The sequence below is a fragment of the Schistocerca americana genome, chromosome 8 (assembly GCF_021461395.2).
Source record: "Schistocerca americana isolate TAMUIC-IGC-003095 chromosome 8, iqSchAmer2.1, whole genome shotgun sequence".
Taxonomy (NCBI): domain Eukaryota; kingdom Metazoa; phylum Arthropoda; class Insecta; order Orthoptera; family Acrididae; genus Schistocerca; species Schistocerca americana.
In genome coordinates this window covers 43,019,962-43,039,009 of record NC_060126.1, presented here as the reverse complement: position 1 = coordinate 43,039,009, position 19,048 = coordinate 43,019,962, and the positions used below count along the sequence as shown (strand labels likewise).

Sequence of the window (19,048 nt, the reverse complement as noted above, 5' to 3'; positions counted from 1 at the left end):
GTTGTAATTCCAGGCATGGCAAAACAAGTGGGATTTTAGTCTTTCTCAATTCCACCCAAAGCAGACTCCTCAACCCACACGGCACACACTACAGAAGCCAAAGATACTTTTTCACTCTGATCTTCAAGGCATTGAAGTGAGGACATTAAAATTTATCACTGGTGTTTTGATGCACCGCAAATCGAAGGGATATTATTTTAATTTAGTCAAGAGAAACTGGAAAAAACTGGCAAAGACACTCTTAATCTAAAATGATGCGAGCTTATAATTTACGTAAACATAATCTGTACTCATAGAAAATAAGCACTTCATATTAATAGTAAGATGATTTAAGTTCTTTCAGTCCCCGTATTCTTTTTTTTGCGACGTAAATTAAATTATCGCTTTCACATAAATCCCTGGGTATGTTGCGGCGGAAGTATTTCTACGAACTGTAAGAAACAGTGGAATATGTGACTTATAGTTTATCATATCATCTTCATGACGGGGAAAATTGTTTGTCAAAATCATGACTTGTGTGACATGCTTCAGCACCAATCGTTTCCCAATTGACAGTACATCAAAACAGGTGCCTTGCAGAGAGTACATTTAATGTTGTTTGTTTCATCTGTGGTGGGAATATAATCGTCGTGACGTTTTGCTAAGGGAAGTGGTACTTACTGTAAATTGTTAGCTGTGTTGAAATTATTTCAGGTGCAGACAATGAACAAAAAAATATGTTACGTAATAATTTCTATTTGCAATGTAATTATTACTCCGGCTTATCCGTAATGGATGACAAGTGGTGTGCGACGTACATAAATATCGAAGACTTAGGAGGTATTTGCGATTTGTAGAACAAGGAAAATAGTTATTTCTGGTAAAAATGGGGGCAAAGGATTCAAAACCCCTGTGTATAACATACGAAGAAGCAGCTAAGCGTGGTATGTGTTTACGTACTGTTATCGTCAAACTAAAGATGCTCTAAAACGTAAACATTGGACAAGTTTGACGTTTGACTATATTTTTGATTACAGTGACAGAAGCAGAGCTGAAAAGACTGAAGGAGGCATTTAAACGTGTTTCTACCGTAAATGGATGCATAACGAAGCAGTCTTTCGTAAAAGATGTCTTGGGCGATGGAGTACCGACTCAGATAGCAGAGGTATGTAGATGATTACGTTGAGTAGAGACAGACTTTCACCTGCTAATAATGGGCTGTTAATTTTGTGTTGTTGGATGAACAGTAATAAACAGTTAGTGTTACTCGTTAAAGTTCCATAAATTGTTTATAGTTTTGTTATTAAGTAGAATGCCTTCCGTTTGCCCAGTGTTTATTGCTTACTGCAAAGTTGTATATGTGTTAATTGATTAAACTGTTCTACCTTATCTTAAGACATTTACATTTCTTCGGAGGCAGCCTCTCTAGGTTGTTGCCAGAAAATGACTTTAGATTGTGCTGTGCAGTCTTGTGATTGCTTTTTGAAATATTCTAAATACCATGTTGTTTGCATGACATTTTGAACAATATATTATTTTGGAAGGCTACACAGTTCCAGAAGAGGTACTTGAATTCCATTTAACAAATTAGACCCTTAGAAACTGTGAAATATGACATAGGAACAGTGGTAGTTTTATGTTTGTGGCAAGAGATTTGTAACAGAAGCAAAAGCATGAAGAAATATTAAACAGAAAACTAAATATTGTTACATGTAAAACATGCTTAAGGAAGTCTACAATGTAGAAACATACAGTTTACTGAAGTGTGAGGTTATGTTCTGGGGTAACATAAGCAATGGACCCTACAGCTTTAAACACCATTAGAATTATAAAAGAAGTTAGCAAATGGGAATTTTGTAATGAGGTATAAGAAAAGCAATGTTAAATGAATTAGAATACTACGTATATTATTAATAAACTTTTGTAGCTCTTCAGACTTTGGTAACCTTTGTGGCACTGTTTTCTGCATGCCATTTAAATCGGCACGTTTCTTTACATCTGAAATTTTCTTTCTTCGACATTCTTTATTTATTTGGGTAAGCTTGTAACATGATGTAAAGCTCACAGTTAGCATGTTTGCTTGAGAAAACATGACAGTCATGTTACTAGCTATCGGGGGTTAAGAAAGAATGCTTTAATACTTCCAGTGCCATTTGTTTTATTTGACAAGTCACATGTGTTATTAGTTACTGTTTATTATGTCATTTCGACATTGCATGTGGAGGATAAACTGGAATTATTTATTTTCTATCATTTCTGGTGAAGTGCATAAGACGTCCTTCTGACTGCACTGTACACCCACAGCTTTCCTTACCTTGTGTAGTAGTTGTGGCCCATTTGACAGATGTATTTTCTTAACTATCATTGAAGCAACATAGTAGAAAATCGGTGTGTGGATTGAGTCTATTGAAACCAGACATATGATTTGACTCGTGGCACAATGACACTGTTGTGTGTACAAAGATAGAAGACACACAGTATAGCAGAGTCCCGCTAATTCGAACATGAAAAATGTTAATCTAAGTATGGAAAACTGTGCGATGAACTGCTGTACATACACACTATTTTAATTTAAACAGTACAGTAAACAAGTATTAGAAAAATTGGGAAGAAAATATTAGGTTTAAACAATGCATAACAATGAAAGAAAAGCTGTCAAACTTACTAAAATACAGCAGACTTTTTCTCCCTACTTTTTAGATGACACAAACTCAGTTATTTTGTGTGTGTGTGTGTGTGTGTGTGTGTGTGTGTGTGTAAAATCAAGACTGTTACGACACATAGGTGTGCCATAGTCTCATAAACATCAAATCAGCAGGTGTAGCAGTGGGCTGTTGCTCCAAATAATGTAGCGCGAAGTCGAGGGCGTCTGCTGCATCACTGTGTGGCACCAGGTCTCCTTTGTCACCTTCAGGCTCCTTGTCACTTCCGTCCAGTGCTGTTTTTCTGGGGGAACGCTGGGGGATACGTACCCCTAAACGTTTTCGTCGACAAAATTATTTTTTTACAATGTTGCGAACTTGGAAGAGTGCCAAAGATTTATTTCATGGACGTAAATTTTTATTTAATTTTTTCATGTTGGTAATTGCAATACGAATGATATCAGTGCAGTTTTTGGTGGGAAAAGCGATGTCATTGACTGTTTCAAGCATTTTGAAGATGCGGCAACCATTCTTGACAACTGAATCGCTGGCAGCCAGTTCAACATGCATGTGTGGCCCTCGCCCACTAATAGTGGGCAATGGTAGTGCTAAACGGATATGCATACGCTCAAACACCGAGCTACTGATGGATATCTCTACGGTCCCGCTACATGATGATGTTGATGACATCATGGCTAAAAGCAGACGGGTGGTATCCCATGCTTCAGTTATAAGTAATTTTCGCTGCATTATATCCACTGTTGGCGTACCCTCAAACTATTTTTTAGAAATAAAGCACTGCTTCCGTCACAGCAGTCCACTTCTTCCTGGTCTTGAGTCACAGCAGCAACAAAATCAGTCAGTAAGGTTCTCCACACATGCCCCATCTGCTGCCATCCACTCATCTATGTCTCCTTCACTAGCTTCTTCACATCCAGGGATTGTCTATATCATTTGTAGTAGAATCCTACAATGAATTAGGAGATAAAATGTAATGAGGTATCTCAAGTGGGATGACCTCCGTGTTAATCAGCATGTATTCTGAAGTGTTGGTCATGCAAAAACCAAATTGTTTTTTTATCACATGACATCCTGAAAGCCATGGATCAAGGCAATCGGATAGATGTGCAGTATTTCTTGACTTAGAAAAAGCATTTGACTTGTACCACACTTAAGCTTAATGTCGAAAGTATGATCAAATGGGATATCATGTGGAAACTGGTAATGGATTCAACATTTTTTGGGAGAAGGACACAGCACTTTATCTCGGATGGAGAAGTCGGTTATCAACACAAGTAGAAGGAAAGTAACTTTAGGTATGCACCAGAGAAGTGTGTTGTGACTCTTGCTGTTTACGTTGTATATCTATGACCCTGCAGACAATAGTAAACTCAAACTTTTGTAGATAATGCAGTAATCTATAATGAAGCACAGTCTAAAAGAATCTGCAAAAATACTCAGCCAGGTCTTGATAGGATTTTGAAGTGGTCCAACTTCAAATGTTCAAGAATGTATACATTTGTGCACTTTACAAAATGAAAAAAAAGTGATATCCTGTGACTACAATATCAGTATTTTCTGGTAGAATGATTCAACTGATACAAATACCTGAGTGTAACGTGTGTCACACCAGCAACTACGAATTACATAGAAAGGAATTGTCTATACAACACTTCCTCAGGTCTAGCAATTCTTTTGGTGGCCATGATCTTCACTAGTCTCTCCACATCTTCACCTTTGCCCCTCATCTACTACAATGTAAGTATCGGCCTGAGCCAAATATTTTTATTTATGCTTAAATTATTTCTCAGCTCTGGCATTAATATTGCTTTCAGTTTCTTGATTTTTCCAGTCCGACAAACTTTCATAATTTGATCACATTTCTGGCTGATTCCAAAACTCTGAACTATGCAAGACCTCTTCATGTTCTGGAATAATGCTGTGAAAGTTACAAATTTGTTATGATTTAATTAATTAGTGTTTCTTGTATAGCACAGTAGAATCTTGATAATTTGAATCTCGAGGGACTGAGGAAAAAGTTCAAATTACCAACAGTTCAGAATAATAGGAATTCACATTATTGAAAGGGACAGAGGAAAAATTTCAAATAAACAAAGTTTGATTTACGGTAAATTGTAGTACATACATGTGTACGTTCATATGTATCTTAATGATGTGCAAAGTAATATGTACCTATGATACATACAGTACATGAAAAACATACCAATGAAACTGGTAAGTCATTTTGAAAAATAGTTTGTGATTTCCTTATGAGAGACAGACTTCCATCTAGCATAGTCCTGCTCGATAATGATGACAGCTGAGGAGAAATCACTGCGTGTTTCTGTTCTGATGGCAAAGGAGGATATGATATGTACAGGATGACCTTGCATCGCTCAGTGTGACTGGATTTGGCAATTATACTTAATTATCTTCCAGAGGTTGTACAGAGTTTCAGAGAGAGCATAAGGGAACAATTGACACCAATGGGGGAAAGAAGTAGAGTAGAAGAAGAATGGGTAGCTCTGAGGGATGAAGTAGTGAAGGCAGCAGAGGATCAAGTAGGTAAAAAGAGGAGGGCTAGTAGAACTCCTTGGGTAACAGAAGAAATATTGAATTTAATTGATGAAAGGAGAAAATATAAAAATGCAGTAAATGAAGCAGGCAAAAAGGAATACAAACGTCTCAAAAATGAGATCGACAGGAAGTGCAAAATGGCTAAGCAGGGATGGCTAGAGGACAAATGTAAGGATGTAGAGGCTGATCTCACTAGGGGTAAGATAGATACTGCCTACAGGAAAATTAAAGAGACCTTTGGAGAGAAAAGAACCACTTGTATGAATATCAAGAGCTCAGATGGTAGCCCAGTTGTAAGCAAAGAAGGGAAAGCAGAAAGGTGGAAGGAGTATATAGAGGGTTTATACAAGGGCGATGTACTTGAGGACAATATTATGGAAATGGAAGAAGATGTAGATGAAGATGAAATGGGAGATAAGATACTGCGTGAAGAGTTTCACAGAGCACTGAAAGACCTAAGCCAAAACAAGGCCCCGGGAGTAGACAACATTGCATTAGAACTACTGACAGCCTTGGGAGAGCCAGGCCTAACATAATCTACCATCTAGTGAGCAAGATGTATGAGACAGGCGAAATACCCTCAGACTTCAAAGAAGAATATAATAATTCCAATCCCAAAGAAAGCAGGTGTTGACAGATGTGAAAATTACCGAACTATTAGTTTAATAAGTCACAGCTGAAAAATACTAACACGAATTCTTTACAGACGAATGGAAAAACTGGTAGAAGCCGACCTTGGGGAGATCAGTTTGGATTCCGTAGAAATGTTGGAACACGTGAGGCAATACTGACCCTACGACTTCTTAGAAGAAAGATTAAGGAAAGGCAAACCTATGTTTCTAGCATTTGTAGACTTAGAGAAAGCTTTTGACAATGTTGACTGGAATACTCTCTTTCAAATTCTAAATGTGGTAAGGGTAAAATATAGGGAGCGAAAGGCTATTTACAATTTGTACAGAAACCAGATGGCAGTTATAAGAGTCGAGGGGCATGAAAGGGAAGCAGTGGTTGGGAAGGGAGTGAGACAAGGTTGTAGCCTCTCCCCAATGTTATTCAATCTGTATATTGAGCAAGCAGTAAAGGAAACAAAAGAAAAATTCAGAGTAAGTATTAAAATCCATGGAGAAGAAATAAAGACTTTGAGGTTCGCCGATGACATTGTAATTCTGTCAGAGACAGCAAAGGACTTGGAAGAGCAGTTGAATGGAATGGACAGTGTCTTGAAGGGAGGATATAAGATGAACATCAACAAAAGCAAAACGAGGATATTGGAATGCAGTCGAATTAAGTCGGGTGATGCTGAGGGAATTAGATTAGGAAATGAGACACTTAAAATAGTAAATGAGTTTTGCTGTTTGGGGAGCAAAATAACTGATGATGGTTGAAGTAGAGAAGATATAAAATATAGACTGACAATGGCAAGGAAATCGTTTCTGAAGAAGAGAAATTTGTTAACATCCAGTATAGATTTAAGTGTCTGGAAGTCATTTCTGAAAGCATTCATATGGAGTGTAGCCGTGTATGAAAGTGAAACATGGAGGATAAGTAGTTTGGACAAGAAGAGAATAGAAGCTTTTGAAATGTGGTGCTACAGAAGAATGCTAAAGATTAGATGGGTAGATCACATAACTAATGAGGAGGTATTGAATAGAATTGGGGAGAAGACGAGTTTGTGGCACAACTTGACGAGAAGAAGGGACCGGTTAGTAGGACATGTTCTGAGGCATCAAGGGATCACAAATTTACCATTGGAGGGTAGTGTGGAGGTTAAAAACCGTAGAGGGAGACCAAGAGATGAATACACTAAGCAGATTCAGAAGGATGTAGGTTGCAGTAGGTGCTGGGAGATGAAGAAACTTGCACAGGATAGGGTAGCATGGAGAGCTGCATCAAACCAGTCTCAGGACTGAAGACATCAACAACAACAACAACATCATCATCATCTTCCATGTCCTCATCCTGATGAGCCAACAGTTCAGCATCAGTTAGAACACCATGAACACTGAGGTCATTATCAAAATGAACAAAATCCTTAGAGGTTGACTCACCACAGCTAGGTAACAGTTCCCACACTGAGTCTGACAGGATTGAATTCGTTAATTCTTGTGGCTCTGATGGCTGTTCTGCATTTTTTCTTTGCATTACAAAAACTGAAATAGTTACATAGAATGGAGAAGCTGACATTTTTCCAAACTCCATCAATCTTGCTCAGAGCAGTCAAAACTGTTATGACACCTTCTCACCTTTTTCAGTGCTCTCCAGCCCAAGTGGAAAAAAATTTCTCTGCAGTAGAGTGTCTTAAAATTCTGTATTCTGGTCCAATGATTGCAATCTTGATGTCATGTGGGTGGGGAAAAAATCAATTTTATGTGATCCAATGATGGTGGATTGTTATGTATGGTGCAGTTGTCCGAAATGTAAAATTTTGTTTCTTCCTTTTCATTACTAACAGAGGTCAGCCCTTCATTAAGCAATTCTGTCATCATCCATGGTTTTTTGTTTGAATTATAATTTGTTGAAAACTATTTTATTCTGTTGAAAATGGTTTTGTTTTGCAGATTTGTGTGTGCACGCACGCACTCTTTGTGTGTGTGTGTGTGTGTGTGTGTGTGTGTGTGTGTGTCTGGTTTTTTTTTTTTTTTTTTTTTTTTTTTTTAGGGCCACCCCTCACTTACCACAAATCCTTCAATTCTAAGAGACTGCCTTTTTCGTTCAACGTGAAACCATCCACAGGCATGTTTTGCTCTCTACACTCATTTATCCACTTTGTAAAGCATTCCTTAAGACAGGGGAATCCATCTTGATGTGACGTCCTCCTTCCTGTGCCTGATACACTTTTGGTGACACAATCTTTGTTTTCTTTTTTAAATCATTGACATTGTAGATGGTAAAGTAGGGAACTGTTTTTATCATTTTTCTAAATTCCACACTCCAGAGCTTAAATAACAAGCTTTTTTTTTTTTTAACTGAAAGATACTTGTTCCTTCTGTCATTCATGTCGTTTCACAGTTTCAAGAAACACTGGCTACAACACAGTATGAAAGCAGATGCAGACTGAATGGCATGTATTTTGGAGAAACAAACGACCAGTGGTCGGGGAGGGGGAGGAGGGGGGGGGGGGGGGGAGAAACTTTGGTGGGAATCACAGAAGTAGGAGACTTCAAATTGTAGAGAGTTTGGGAGCCCTGAATTCAAAGTACGAAGTGTCGGTGAGATGCCCTCGCAACTACAACTTTGAATGTCCAAAACACATTGCTTTTTTCCGCAATGGAAATGGAACACCACAGCTAAATTTTCAAAGTATTTATTTTTCATATGACTTGGTTCAATGCTATACCTGACCTGATTATCAAAACACTACTTACATAGTGACATTGTGTGTGTCTAATAACTTAATTGATAAAAAAAGATGCCACAACTGCTTTAACACCATAAAAAGGAACAAAAACAACGTTATTACATAAAGACATTGTAATTATATGAGTTGTTTTTTGATAAACAAGACCTGAAGAGATAAAAATGTAACATTGAAACCAGTTGTCTGAACAATAAATACTTTGAAAATATGGCTGCATTGCTCCATTTACATGAATTATATTGTCAGCCACTGTTCCACGTCCACAAGGAGGATGGACTTTCACGTGTTGATTTTTTCAGTTTATAGAGTATTTTTCAAGGGACCAGGAAAAAACTTGAAATTGAGTGATCCAAATCATCGATTGCAAAATTATTGGAAGTCAATTGTATATGTTACAATTATATATATATATAGAGAGAAAATTATTTGCATAGTACCATCCTTCAGCATGCCAATAGAGAAACAGCAGAAAATAGTAATTCCAGCTGGGATCTGCCTTGTAATTGTGACACTTCAGTAGAAGATCAACTGAATTTTTCATATGATCCTCTCAAATAATATATGCTGTTACATAGTTTGTATAATATTTTTGTGTTTATACCAAAATTAAATAAATAAATAAATGTAGAATGTATCAGAAATGTGATGCTGAGACACCTTTTGAGCTATTTTGTTTGTGTTTGTTCACAGTACATATTTTCTGCGTGTGGCGGAACACAGAAAGGAATCGTTTTTAAGGACCTGCTCTGTGGTCTGGTACTTTTAACTAGAGGAAAAGATGATGAGAAATTGAAGTGTAAGTATTCTTCTTTCTCCATTCAATTGTAGAATTTTTAATAGGCAAGACGAAGAATGGTTGAGACAGTTCAGATGGAAAAATCTTTTGCATGAAGTAGAGCTACATTCATTTTAGGCTACCCGTAGTTATGAACAAATTTTAATGGGAGTATAGCAGGGGCTGCCAAGATTTTGGCTCGTGATCCGTGCCGTGATGAGAGTGATAGCACTCGGTCTCGCTGCGTACTTTCTTGCCGCCATGCCAAGCTGTCTGAGCCAGAGGAGGGGGAGATGGGGAAACTGTGAATGTGGTTCATTTAAATGGCATGCAGTCACACTGCATAGAACTTGCTTTTATATTTCATATTTCTCAACACATAGGTCACAAACAAAACAAATTTTCAGTATTATTTATATTTGGTGCACTGAAGATACAATATAATTTTTATCTGGTACAAACTGTTAGCATACTCCAGAATGAGATTTTCACTCTGCAGCGGAGTGTGCGCTGATATGAAACTTCCTGGCAGATTAAAACTGTGTGCCCGACCGAGACTCGAACTCGGGACCTTTGCCTTTCGCGCTCGAGTGCTCTACCATCTGAGCTACCAAAGCACGACTCACGCCCGGTCCTCACAGCATACTGACAGATGCAGACAATCCCACAGATTTTTGCACTAGGGTTGCCACGTAGTTGTGACTTATTTAGTTTCATAATCAGAAAAAAGTCTTTCACGTAAATATGTCGATCAAAATACTTTTGCAACCTCATTATGGAGACATGGAAACTACTTGAGGAAAGCAATGTAGATGTCCTGAGCAGTTTTAACATAAAAGGATTTATCATTAGAGTGGGAATTATCTTCCAGGTAAGTCAGTTGCATCTGCACATGTGCAGGTGCATTTTCAGCCGAAACAACAAACACTCTCGAAAAACAGAAGTAAGATTGGCAGTGTCCTCAAAACATTTAGAAAACTAACCATATAATTTTCTCAAGGCCACAATAAATTCCTCAAACCTCGTGTAATCCTTAATGGCAGTGACCTAAAGGAACTGGAATGTTTCTGTCAGAACGGTTTCCTCACCTTGCATTGTCTTACTGTGGGCAGTTTGCAGTCAAGTCCACCCATAGTGTGAGATCTACAGTCCAATTCAGATGTTCTAATTTTTGTTCTGCACTCCTTTTCCCTTCATAAATTCAACATTTGTGAGCTTTTAATTCAAAAGCTGTTAAAGGCATGATGCATGACTTACACAATTACTTTGCAGTAATACATAAAGTCTCTATACTCTTCATTCAGTTCTGTGCAAAACTGTTACAACCAAAAGTGGAATGATGTATGTGACTTCAGAAATTTTATTATCTGTATCGCCAATTTCTCCGCATCCTACATACCTGTAAATTTAACACAATACTTCTTGATGTACAGAACAACGAATCCCATCTGCCTATCCTTGTAATCTTTTGCTCACTCATTGTTAATTAAATCTTTAAACTCTTTTGCGTGGTATTTTAATATTGTTTCATAGCAAATTTGCAATACCCGTCATTTATATGACTGCATAACATATATTAAGAATTCCCATACCTCTGTTCCATCATCAACTTTAATTTTTAAAGGTGTATGACACTAGAGTGCCAGATTTCTTCTTTTTGTGGAAACGGCCACTGTATCTGTGAATATCCTTCACAACATGAACAAACTGCAAAGGGTAAACAGCACTGAACCATTATTCTGCCAGGCTGAAGAGAGTTGTGCCGACCGAAATATGCCACACTGTTCTACTAAATGAAATGTTGCACTGTACCGAGTACTTCAGGGAAGGAACTAGCAAAGCCAAGACAGACTGATGGCGGCGTGTGTAGATATCCGCGATTTTACTCCAAAAATAAGTTACAATGAAGCCGTTAAAAATTCGTGTGTAAGTTGCAAAAGTGAATTATTAAAGTATAATGAGCGTATTGCTAGTTTACAATGTGTAATCAGCAGTCTAAGAATAGAAATCGACAGCCTGAAGTCCGAAAATATGGAACTGAAGTCGAAGCGAAACATGGATCCATTGCTTCAAGACAGACAGAAGGACAAAAACTTTCATGAGAACATGGCTACATTGGTGCAAAATGACGTTGATAAATCATCAGAATGGAAGGTAGTACACAACAAGCGTCAAACAATCGGCACTAAAAATTCGTGTACAGCAAATGTTTCGAGGTTCGAGAATGTAAACAATTTTGATGTACTTTGTTCTAGTAATAGTCTCACTGAAAGTGAAAACAATCGTAAGAAGAGTGTGCTGATAAACTATCGGAAAAAGGTTAGGTTTGATCTTCCAAAGCCACAACGTTCAGTTAACAGCAATGAAAGTGGCAGTGGTGTGATCCAGTCTGCTGTGAGTGAAACATCAACAAATCGTTTTCACATTTTCGCTGATAGTCATGGTAGAGGCATGGCTGATATAGTGAAAAGCAGTTTTAATGCTGCCGATGTTTGTGGAATTGTGAAGCCAGGTGCTAAACTTCAAGAAGTTGTAGCGGGGTGTGATCCTGAAAAAGTAAAAAACGAGTGTGTGATCTTAATAGGTGGCTCAAACAACATTGCCTGCAACGAAGGGAAAGATGCCATACAGTCGCTCAGGAAGAAAATATCAGCACTTCATCAGTCTAAGGTATTTGTTGTGAACATTCCAAAGAGACATGACTTAATTCCACAGTCCTGTGTAAATGAGGCTATCTCACAAACTAACTCTAGGTTAGCAAAGTTGTGTAAGCATTTTAAAAATACTTGTGTTGTAGATGTAAGCAGTTTTGGACGAGAATTATTTACAAGACACGGTATGCACCTGAACAGATCAGGAAAAAAAGCATTAGGTACCCTCTTAAAAACAAAAATATTGGAAGAAGTCCACAAATGTACCCCCAAGTTGGAACCAATCGCACTTAAATGGCTCCAACCATCAAGTCAGACTCGGTTTCAAACTCAAATGTTTCAGGAAATTGTTAGTAATGAACATACTGTGTCTGTAGCTACCGATAATTTTTTAGGCAAAAGTTTAGATCTGTCTCTAATTCCAAAGAAATGACGATTTTTCACCAAAATGTGGGAGGACTTGGTAATAAAGTAAATGACATTACTGTTCTGTTAGAGGAACCACAAGGAATAAAAGATACTGATGTATTATGTTTTAGTGAACATCATGTGAAAGATATTGAAAGGTTACAGCTAAGTGGTTACTGTCAGGCAGCGCATTACTCTAGAACCATAATGGAAAAAGGTGGAGTGGTAATTTATGTAAAAAACAACATATCTTACAATGCATTAGATTTAAAGAGCCATTGTATAGAGCAACAAATTGAAGTATGTGGTGTTGAGATTACTGTAAATGACTTCACGGCTGTAGTGTTAGCACTGTATAGATCTCCCTCAGGGAATTTGAATGTATTTGTTAAGCACTTAGATTCTTTATTATCCATACTGTACTCAAAGTCCAAGAACTTGATAATTACTGGTGACTTTAATGTTGATTTCCTAAATGAGAGCAATAGTAAACCTGATTTAGTACATTAATGGAGTCTTATAATCTGATGGCAATAGTAGATTTCCCAACTAGGATTACTGTTAACAGTAAAAGTCTGATAGATAATATATTTATAGGTAAGTCTAAATGCAATGAGATCACTGTACATCCAATCCTTGGTCTTTCTGATCATGGTGGTCAATTGCCTAGGCTCAATTACATCAGTGTGTGCAACAGTTCCGAGCATTCTTGGAAATCTTTTAGGATAATAAATGAACAGGGCCTTAAAAAATTCAATGATAGCCTAAAAGAGATAGACTGGAGCCGAGTTTATAGGGAAACAGATGTAAACAAAAAGTACAATTCATTTTTAAATGAATTCATGTCTGTATTTGAGTCCATCTTTCCCAAAAAAGTAGTTAGAAATAGTCATATACGCAATGCCAAGAAGTCTTGGATCACTACAGGGATAATAACATCTTGTAGAACAAAGAGGATGTTATACAGTTCTCTCAGGACTTGTAATGATCCAAAGAAACGACAACACTACAAACTTTAGTGTAGCATTCTCAAGAAGGTTATAAATAAATCTAAAAGTATGTGCATAAAATCAGAAATTGAAAGCTCAGAAAATAAAATTAAAACTATATGGAATGTAATAAAGAGGGAAACTGGCAGGGCAACAGGGAACATGTCTCAGGTAGAGATTAATACAGGGGACAGTATCATAAAGAAACCTGAGTTGGTTGCAGAAATATTTAATAACCGCCTTTTGAGAGCAGCAGAGAAGACAGGCTGTAATGGTTCTATGGAAGAATCATTGTCCCTCCTATAGAAAGCTATTAGTAACAGAATCCCACAGATATCCTTACCTCCAGTTACTGTAAGCGAAGTCATAAGAGTAATTAGATCATTAAAAAATAAAAATTCTGCTGGTGTGGACAATATTTCTAGTAAAATACTGAAACACTGTTATAAATTTGTTAGTCCCGTCTTATGCAACGTATACAATGCATCCCTACAAGATGGGATTGTCCCTGACAGACTTAAGTTGGCTGTAGTGATTCCTCTCTTTAAAAAAGGGGATAAAAGCATTGTTACAAACTATCGCCCAATATCCCTATTAACTACCTTCTCGAAAATTCTAGAAAAACTCGTGCACAGGAGGATTTTAGACCATCTCAACTTCCACAGTATCTTAAGCAAAAATCAGTTTGGTTTTCGTGCCGGTCTTTGTACTGAACAGGCAATATTCTCTTTCAGCAACCAAGTTTTGGAAGCCATTAACAAAAAAATGTCTCCAGTGGGTATTTTTTGTGATCTTACGAAAGCCTTCGACTGTGTAAACCACCAAATTCTTTGGAAAAAGGCAGAATACTATGGTTTAGGTGGTACTGTTGGCTTGTGGCTGCAATCATATCTACAGGATCGGAAGCAGACTGTAATGCTAAATGGCTCTTCTGGAGAACCTGCCTCGTCTGAATGGGGCACGATGACGTGTGGTGTGCCTCAAGGCTCCGTTTTGGGCCCACTGCTTTTCCTCATCTTTATTAATGATCTTCCTCTTTGTTCTGAGACAAACAGCAAATTTACCCTGTTTGCCGATGATACCACAATTCTAATTGACGATTTGATTGATCATGATCTTGAAAAAACTACAAATACTGTTTTTAATGACATCTTAAATTGGTTCTCCTCAAATGGTCTCTCGCTCAATGCAGATAAAACTCATTATATGAGGTTCCATACATCACAAAGTAATCCCAATGAAATTAACATAAAATGTAGAGATCAACCAATACAGAAAGTTGAAGACACAAAATTCCTGGGTGCTTACATAGACAGTAAATGTAATTGGTCAGTTCACATTCTTCATCTATGTAAAAAACTAAGCTCGGCAACATTTGCATTACGGGTAATTTCTTCAGTGGCTGAAGTTGACACTATTAAGGTTGCCTACTTTGGCTACTTCCACTCATTGATGTCATATACTATCATATTCTGGGGGAACCAACCACTTGCAAAAAAAGTTTTCACCATCCAAAAAAAAGCAATCAGAATAATGTGTGGGGTCCATCAAAGACACTCTTGCAGGCACTTGTTTCGGAAGATAGGTATCCTAACAACTGCCTCACAGTATATTTTTTCCTTGCTCACCTTTGTGTGCAAAAATTATTCCATCTACCAAGACAACAGTAAATTCCATGGTTATAACACCAGAAACAAAAACAACCTACATTTAGAAATGAAACGTTTCACTCTGGTACAAAAAGGAGTTTACTACTCCAGCATTAAGCTGTTCAATGCTCTACCACTACATATCAAATGTGTTCATACAGAACTGCCAAAATTTAAACAAGTTCTCAAAGATTACCTGACAGAGAAATCTTATTATACTGTGGATGAATACCTGAAAGAAAATGTATACCATCACTAAACGTATTATGTCTAGAAGTAGTTCAATTGATTTTATTGTGCATTTGGGCATTAGCACACTTTTTGTAACAACAGATTGGCTGTACGTGTATTTACTCTTGTAGGCCTAATATCTGATTTAACTTTGTGCTCTTATCTTTAACCTTTATTTGAAACTCCTTTTTCTGTCAAATGGTAGTTATGTTATCTAGCTGACATTGTATCTGTTACTGTATTTATAGTATGTCTTACTTAAACTATGTACAATTTGCCATTGAAATGCCCTTGTATTTATTGTAAGTTTAAATTGAAACCTGTAAAATTTGACACGTTCCATATCCTTGTGATTGACGCACTAACTGGATCTACGGAACAAGAAATAAATAAATAAATAAATAAATAAATACTGAGCTGAGGCCTGCATGCGGGCCACACATCCAGCCTACGCTGAGTTTGGCACGCCATGACTGGCCCTGGAATCTTGTATGACAGAGTATATAGGTCATTGCTGGCAGTTTTTAAGATTAAGTACTGTGAAAATAGGATGGTAGTTTAGCAGAAATAATTTTTTATCATCATTATTATTTTAGTATTTTATCCATCCTCAGAAACTGTAATTGCATGTTAATGTTCATGTTGTTGTTGTTGTTGTTGTTGTTGTTGTTGTTGTGTTCTTCAGTCTGGAGACTGGTTTGATGCAGCTCTCCGTGCTACACTATCCTGTGCAACCTTCTTCATCTCCAAGTAACTAATGCAACCTACGTCCTTCTGAATCTGCTTAGTGTATTCATCTCTAACTTTTCCTCTATGTTTTTTACCCTCCTCCACTCTGCCCTCCAATACTAAACTGGTGATCCCTTGATGCCTCAGAACATGTCCTACCAACCGATCACTTCCTCTAGTCAAGTTGTGCCACAAATTCCTCTTCTCCCCAATTCTATTCAGTACCTCCTCATTAGTTACATGATCTACTCATCTAATCTTCAGCATTCTGTAGCACCACATTTTGAAAGCTTCTAATCTCTTCTTGTCTAAACTATTTATGGTCCGTGTTTCACTTCCACACGTGGCTACACTCCATACAAATACTTTCAGAAAAGACTCCATGACACTTAAATCTATCCGCAATGTTAACAAATTTCTTTTCCTCAGAAATGCTTTCCTTGCCATTGCCAGTCTACATTTTATATCCTCTCCACTTTGACCATCATCAGTTATTTTGCTCCCCAAATAGCGAAACACGCCTACTACTTTGTCTCATTTGCTAACCTAATTCCCTCAGTATCACCTGATCTAATTCGACTGCATTCCATTAGCCTTGTTTTGCTTTTGTTGATGTTCATCTTACGTCTCCCTGCCAAGACACTGTCCATTCTGTTCAATTCTCTTCCAATCGACAGACCTCAGAGTTTTTATTTCTTCTCCGTGGATTTTGATTCCTACTCCCAATTTTTCTTTTGTTTCCTTTACTGCTTGCTCAATATACAGAATGAATAACATTGCGGATAGGCTACAATTCTGTCTCACTCCCTTCCCAACCACTGCTTCCCTTTCATGCCCCTCGACTCTTACAACTGCATCTGGTTTCTGTACAAATTGTAAATAGCCTTTCGCTCCCTGTATTTGACCTCTGCCACCTTCAGAATTTGAAAGAGAGTATACCAGTCAACATTATATTATAGGACAACCTATGGGGGTCCATTACATACAGCTGGCCATGTAAAGCTAGTCATCCCGGTAGAGTTCACGATTAGGCTGGTACCATCTGGTAGGATCCTTGGTCCCACTATGTTTCACTGGAATTTCCTATCTCATCACTAGATGACTTTAATGGGATCTTCTTGGTTAGGGATAGGCACTGTTCTGCATAGGGAATTGACAGCCTTACTTTGATATTCATCAATAGATTTCTGGAGGTGTTCATTTTTCTACAAGCATGATATGCCCTGTCTAGTTTGATTTTCCTATGTTCGAGAGATCCAATCCCTAACACTCTTTAAACTTTTAGCTCTCTTGATATTCTTCGTAGCACTGACTCTAATCACTTTCGGGTTGTCTTTGATACTGATAATTAATACGGTCTTTTTAATTTTGACAAAGAGCCCTATTAAACACAGTGCTTGGAGTTACATAGAATCCTCAAGAATGTCGTTTGCCAGTAAGATGGGGTCATCAGCAAAAGCCAGGTATGGGATCCTAAGGCTTTCTGTTTTGATTCTCATTCTTAATCCATTCTTATTTGCTCCCAGATTTTCCATTGTTTGATTTGAGCCATATTTATGCAATTTCTACTTTATAGACTCCCAAAAATTTGCACACTTCTTTGCCTGTTGTAAGTTTTTCAGATGGACAGTACAGATGAATACACGGCACTCCGAGACTGTTATAGTAATGAAGTACTTTAAAGACCAAGTTGTCTTTTTTGCTTAAAATTATTCACAAGATGCAAACATGAAAATTCGAGTAGACTACGGATGACTCTTACTTGTGGACAGTAATTACAGTGTATTATTGCATTAGTATTTCGATAGTTCAGTGTTCTAGGCATACACTTACGAAAAGTGATACACAAAAACATCTGAGTTTTACGAGTGTTATATGCTGCCATTGTCTCTGTATTGAATGAGATTTCAGTTCATTGTTAATATTTGTTTCATGTTATTTTTGATAAGTACTTGAGCTTTCATTTTCCTTTCATCTTCATCGGTTAGAAAATCGTTAATGCAACCCAACTCTGAATTCATGGAATTGGTGTATATGCGAATTTTTCTCAGCATTGTGTTGACAGATGGAGACAATTGAGTGTAATCTGCATTCAAAATGCCAACTTCTGTTAACCAAAGCAGCAAACCATACTTTCTGATGAATGCTTTTAGTCCTTCCTTCTGCTGGAAACAGTGCTGTAGTTTGTGGCTAGTAAACCGTGACAAAAATAATCAATTGAAATAGGTCTTGTAAGTAGTAAATAGCAGTGTTTCATTGATAAGAGCTCAGTTGCATATCATCATAGGTAGCACTTGTCTAAAGTTATTTTTTCATTTTTTTCACTGTTTGAATCATCTAAAGCCTTTATATAAACAAAAAATTGAATTGAGAGAACAGAATGGGTGGGCTATATTTACTTTCACGTGGTACGATTCCTAATACTGAATATAGGAACACTTAAAGTAGAAAATTTTGTGTGTTCCCATGTACTTGCAGTAGGAAGGTTCCTTTCACCCTGTGGTTTGAGTGATTATCCACCCCCCCCCCCCCCATCTCTCTCTCTCTCTCTCTCTCTCTCTCTCTCTCTCTCTCTCTCTCTCTCTCTCTCTCTGCTTATCCTTCTGCAACCAATCTCGCTTTCCTTCCTGAAGCATGACGACACACTTCCAATTTTTTACATGTTCTCAAATTAGCTTTATGCATGTACTGCTATTCACTTCACTCCTGTCTGTGTACATTGTCTCTATCTTACCAATGTTTAAAGAAAGCCATCATTTTTTACACAAAATTGAGTTTTATCAAAGATTTTGGGAACGTACTGTTGTTAACCAATGATAAGATTCTCTCCAGTGATTACCTTCGTCAAGAAACAGTTGCTGTGTTGGATGGTCAGCATGAAAACCATTTATAAGAAGCATAATTCTAATTTTTTGTGTATTAGTTTTACATAATATTGTAAAGTGCATTACACAGAGTACTTCATATTAGTATGAGGGTGAATCAAATATAAACCAGTATTATTATTATTAATATTATTAAAATAAGTTTATACAAGCATTTAAGCTTCAGAAAAATTCA

General features: G+C 37.3%; 1 protein-coding gene across 1 annotated transcript in view; it reads left to right on the top strand.

The window, feature by feature from the left end:
- The first annotated feature begins 665 nt into the window (after positions 1 to 665).
- LOC124545063 (ubiquitin carboxyl-terminal hydrolase 32) overlaps positions 666 to 19,048 on the top strand; it is a 230,329-nt gene continuing 211,946 nt past the window's right edge. Inside the window, exons 1-3 of the mRNA XM_047123861.1 lie at positions 666 to 923; positions 1,017 to 1,144; positions 9,247 to 9,352. Of these exons, the coding sequence (XP_046979817.1) occupies positions 866 to 923; positions 1,017 to 1,144; positions 9,247 to 9,352 (292 nt within the window). The 5' untranslated portion in view covers positions 666 to 865. The remainder of the gene's footprint in view (positions 924 to 1,016; positions 1,145 to 9,246; positions 9,353 to 19,048) is intronic.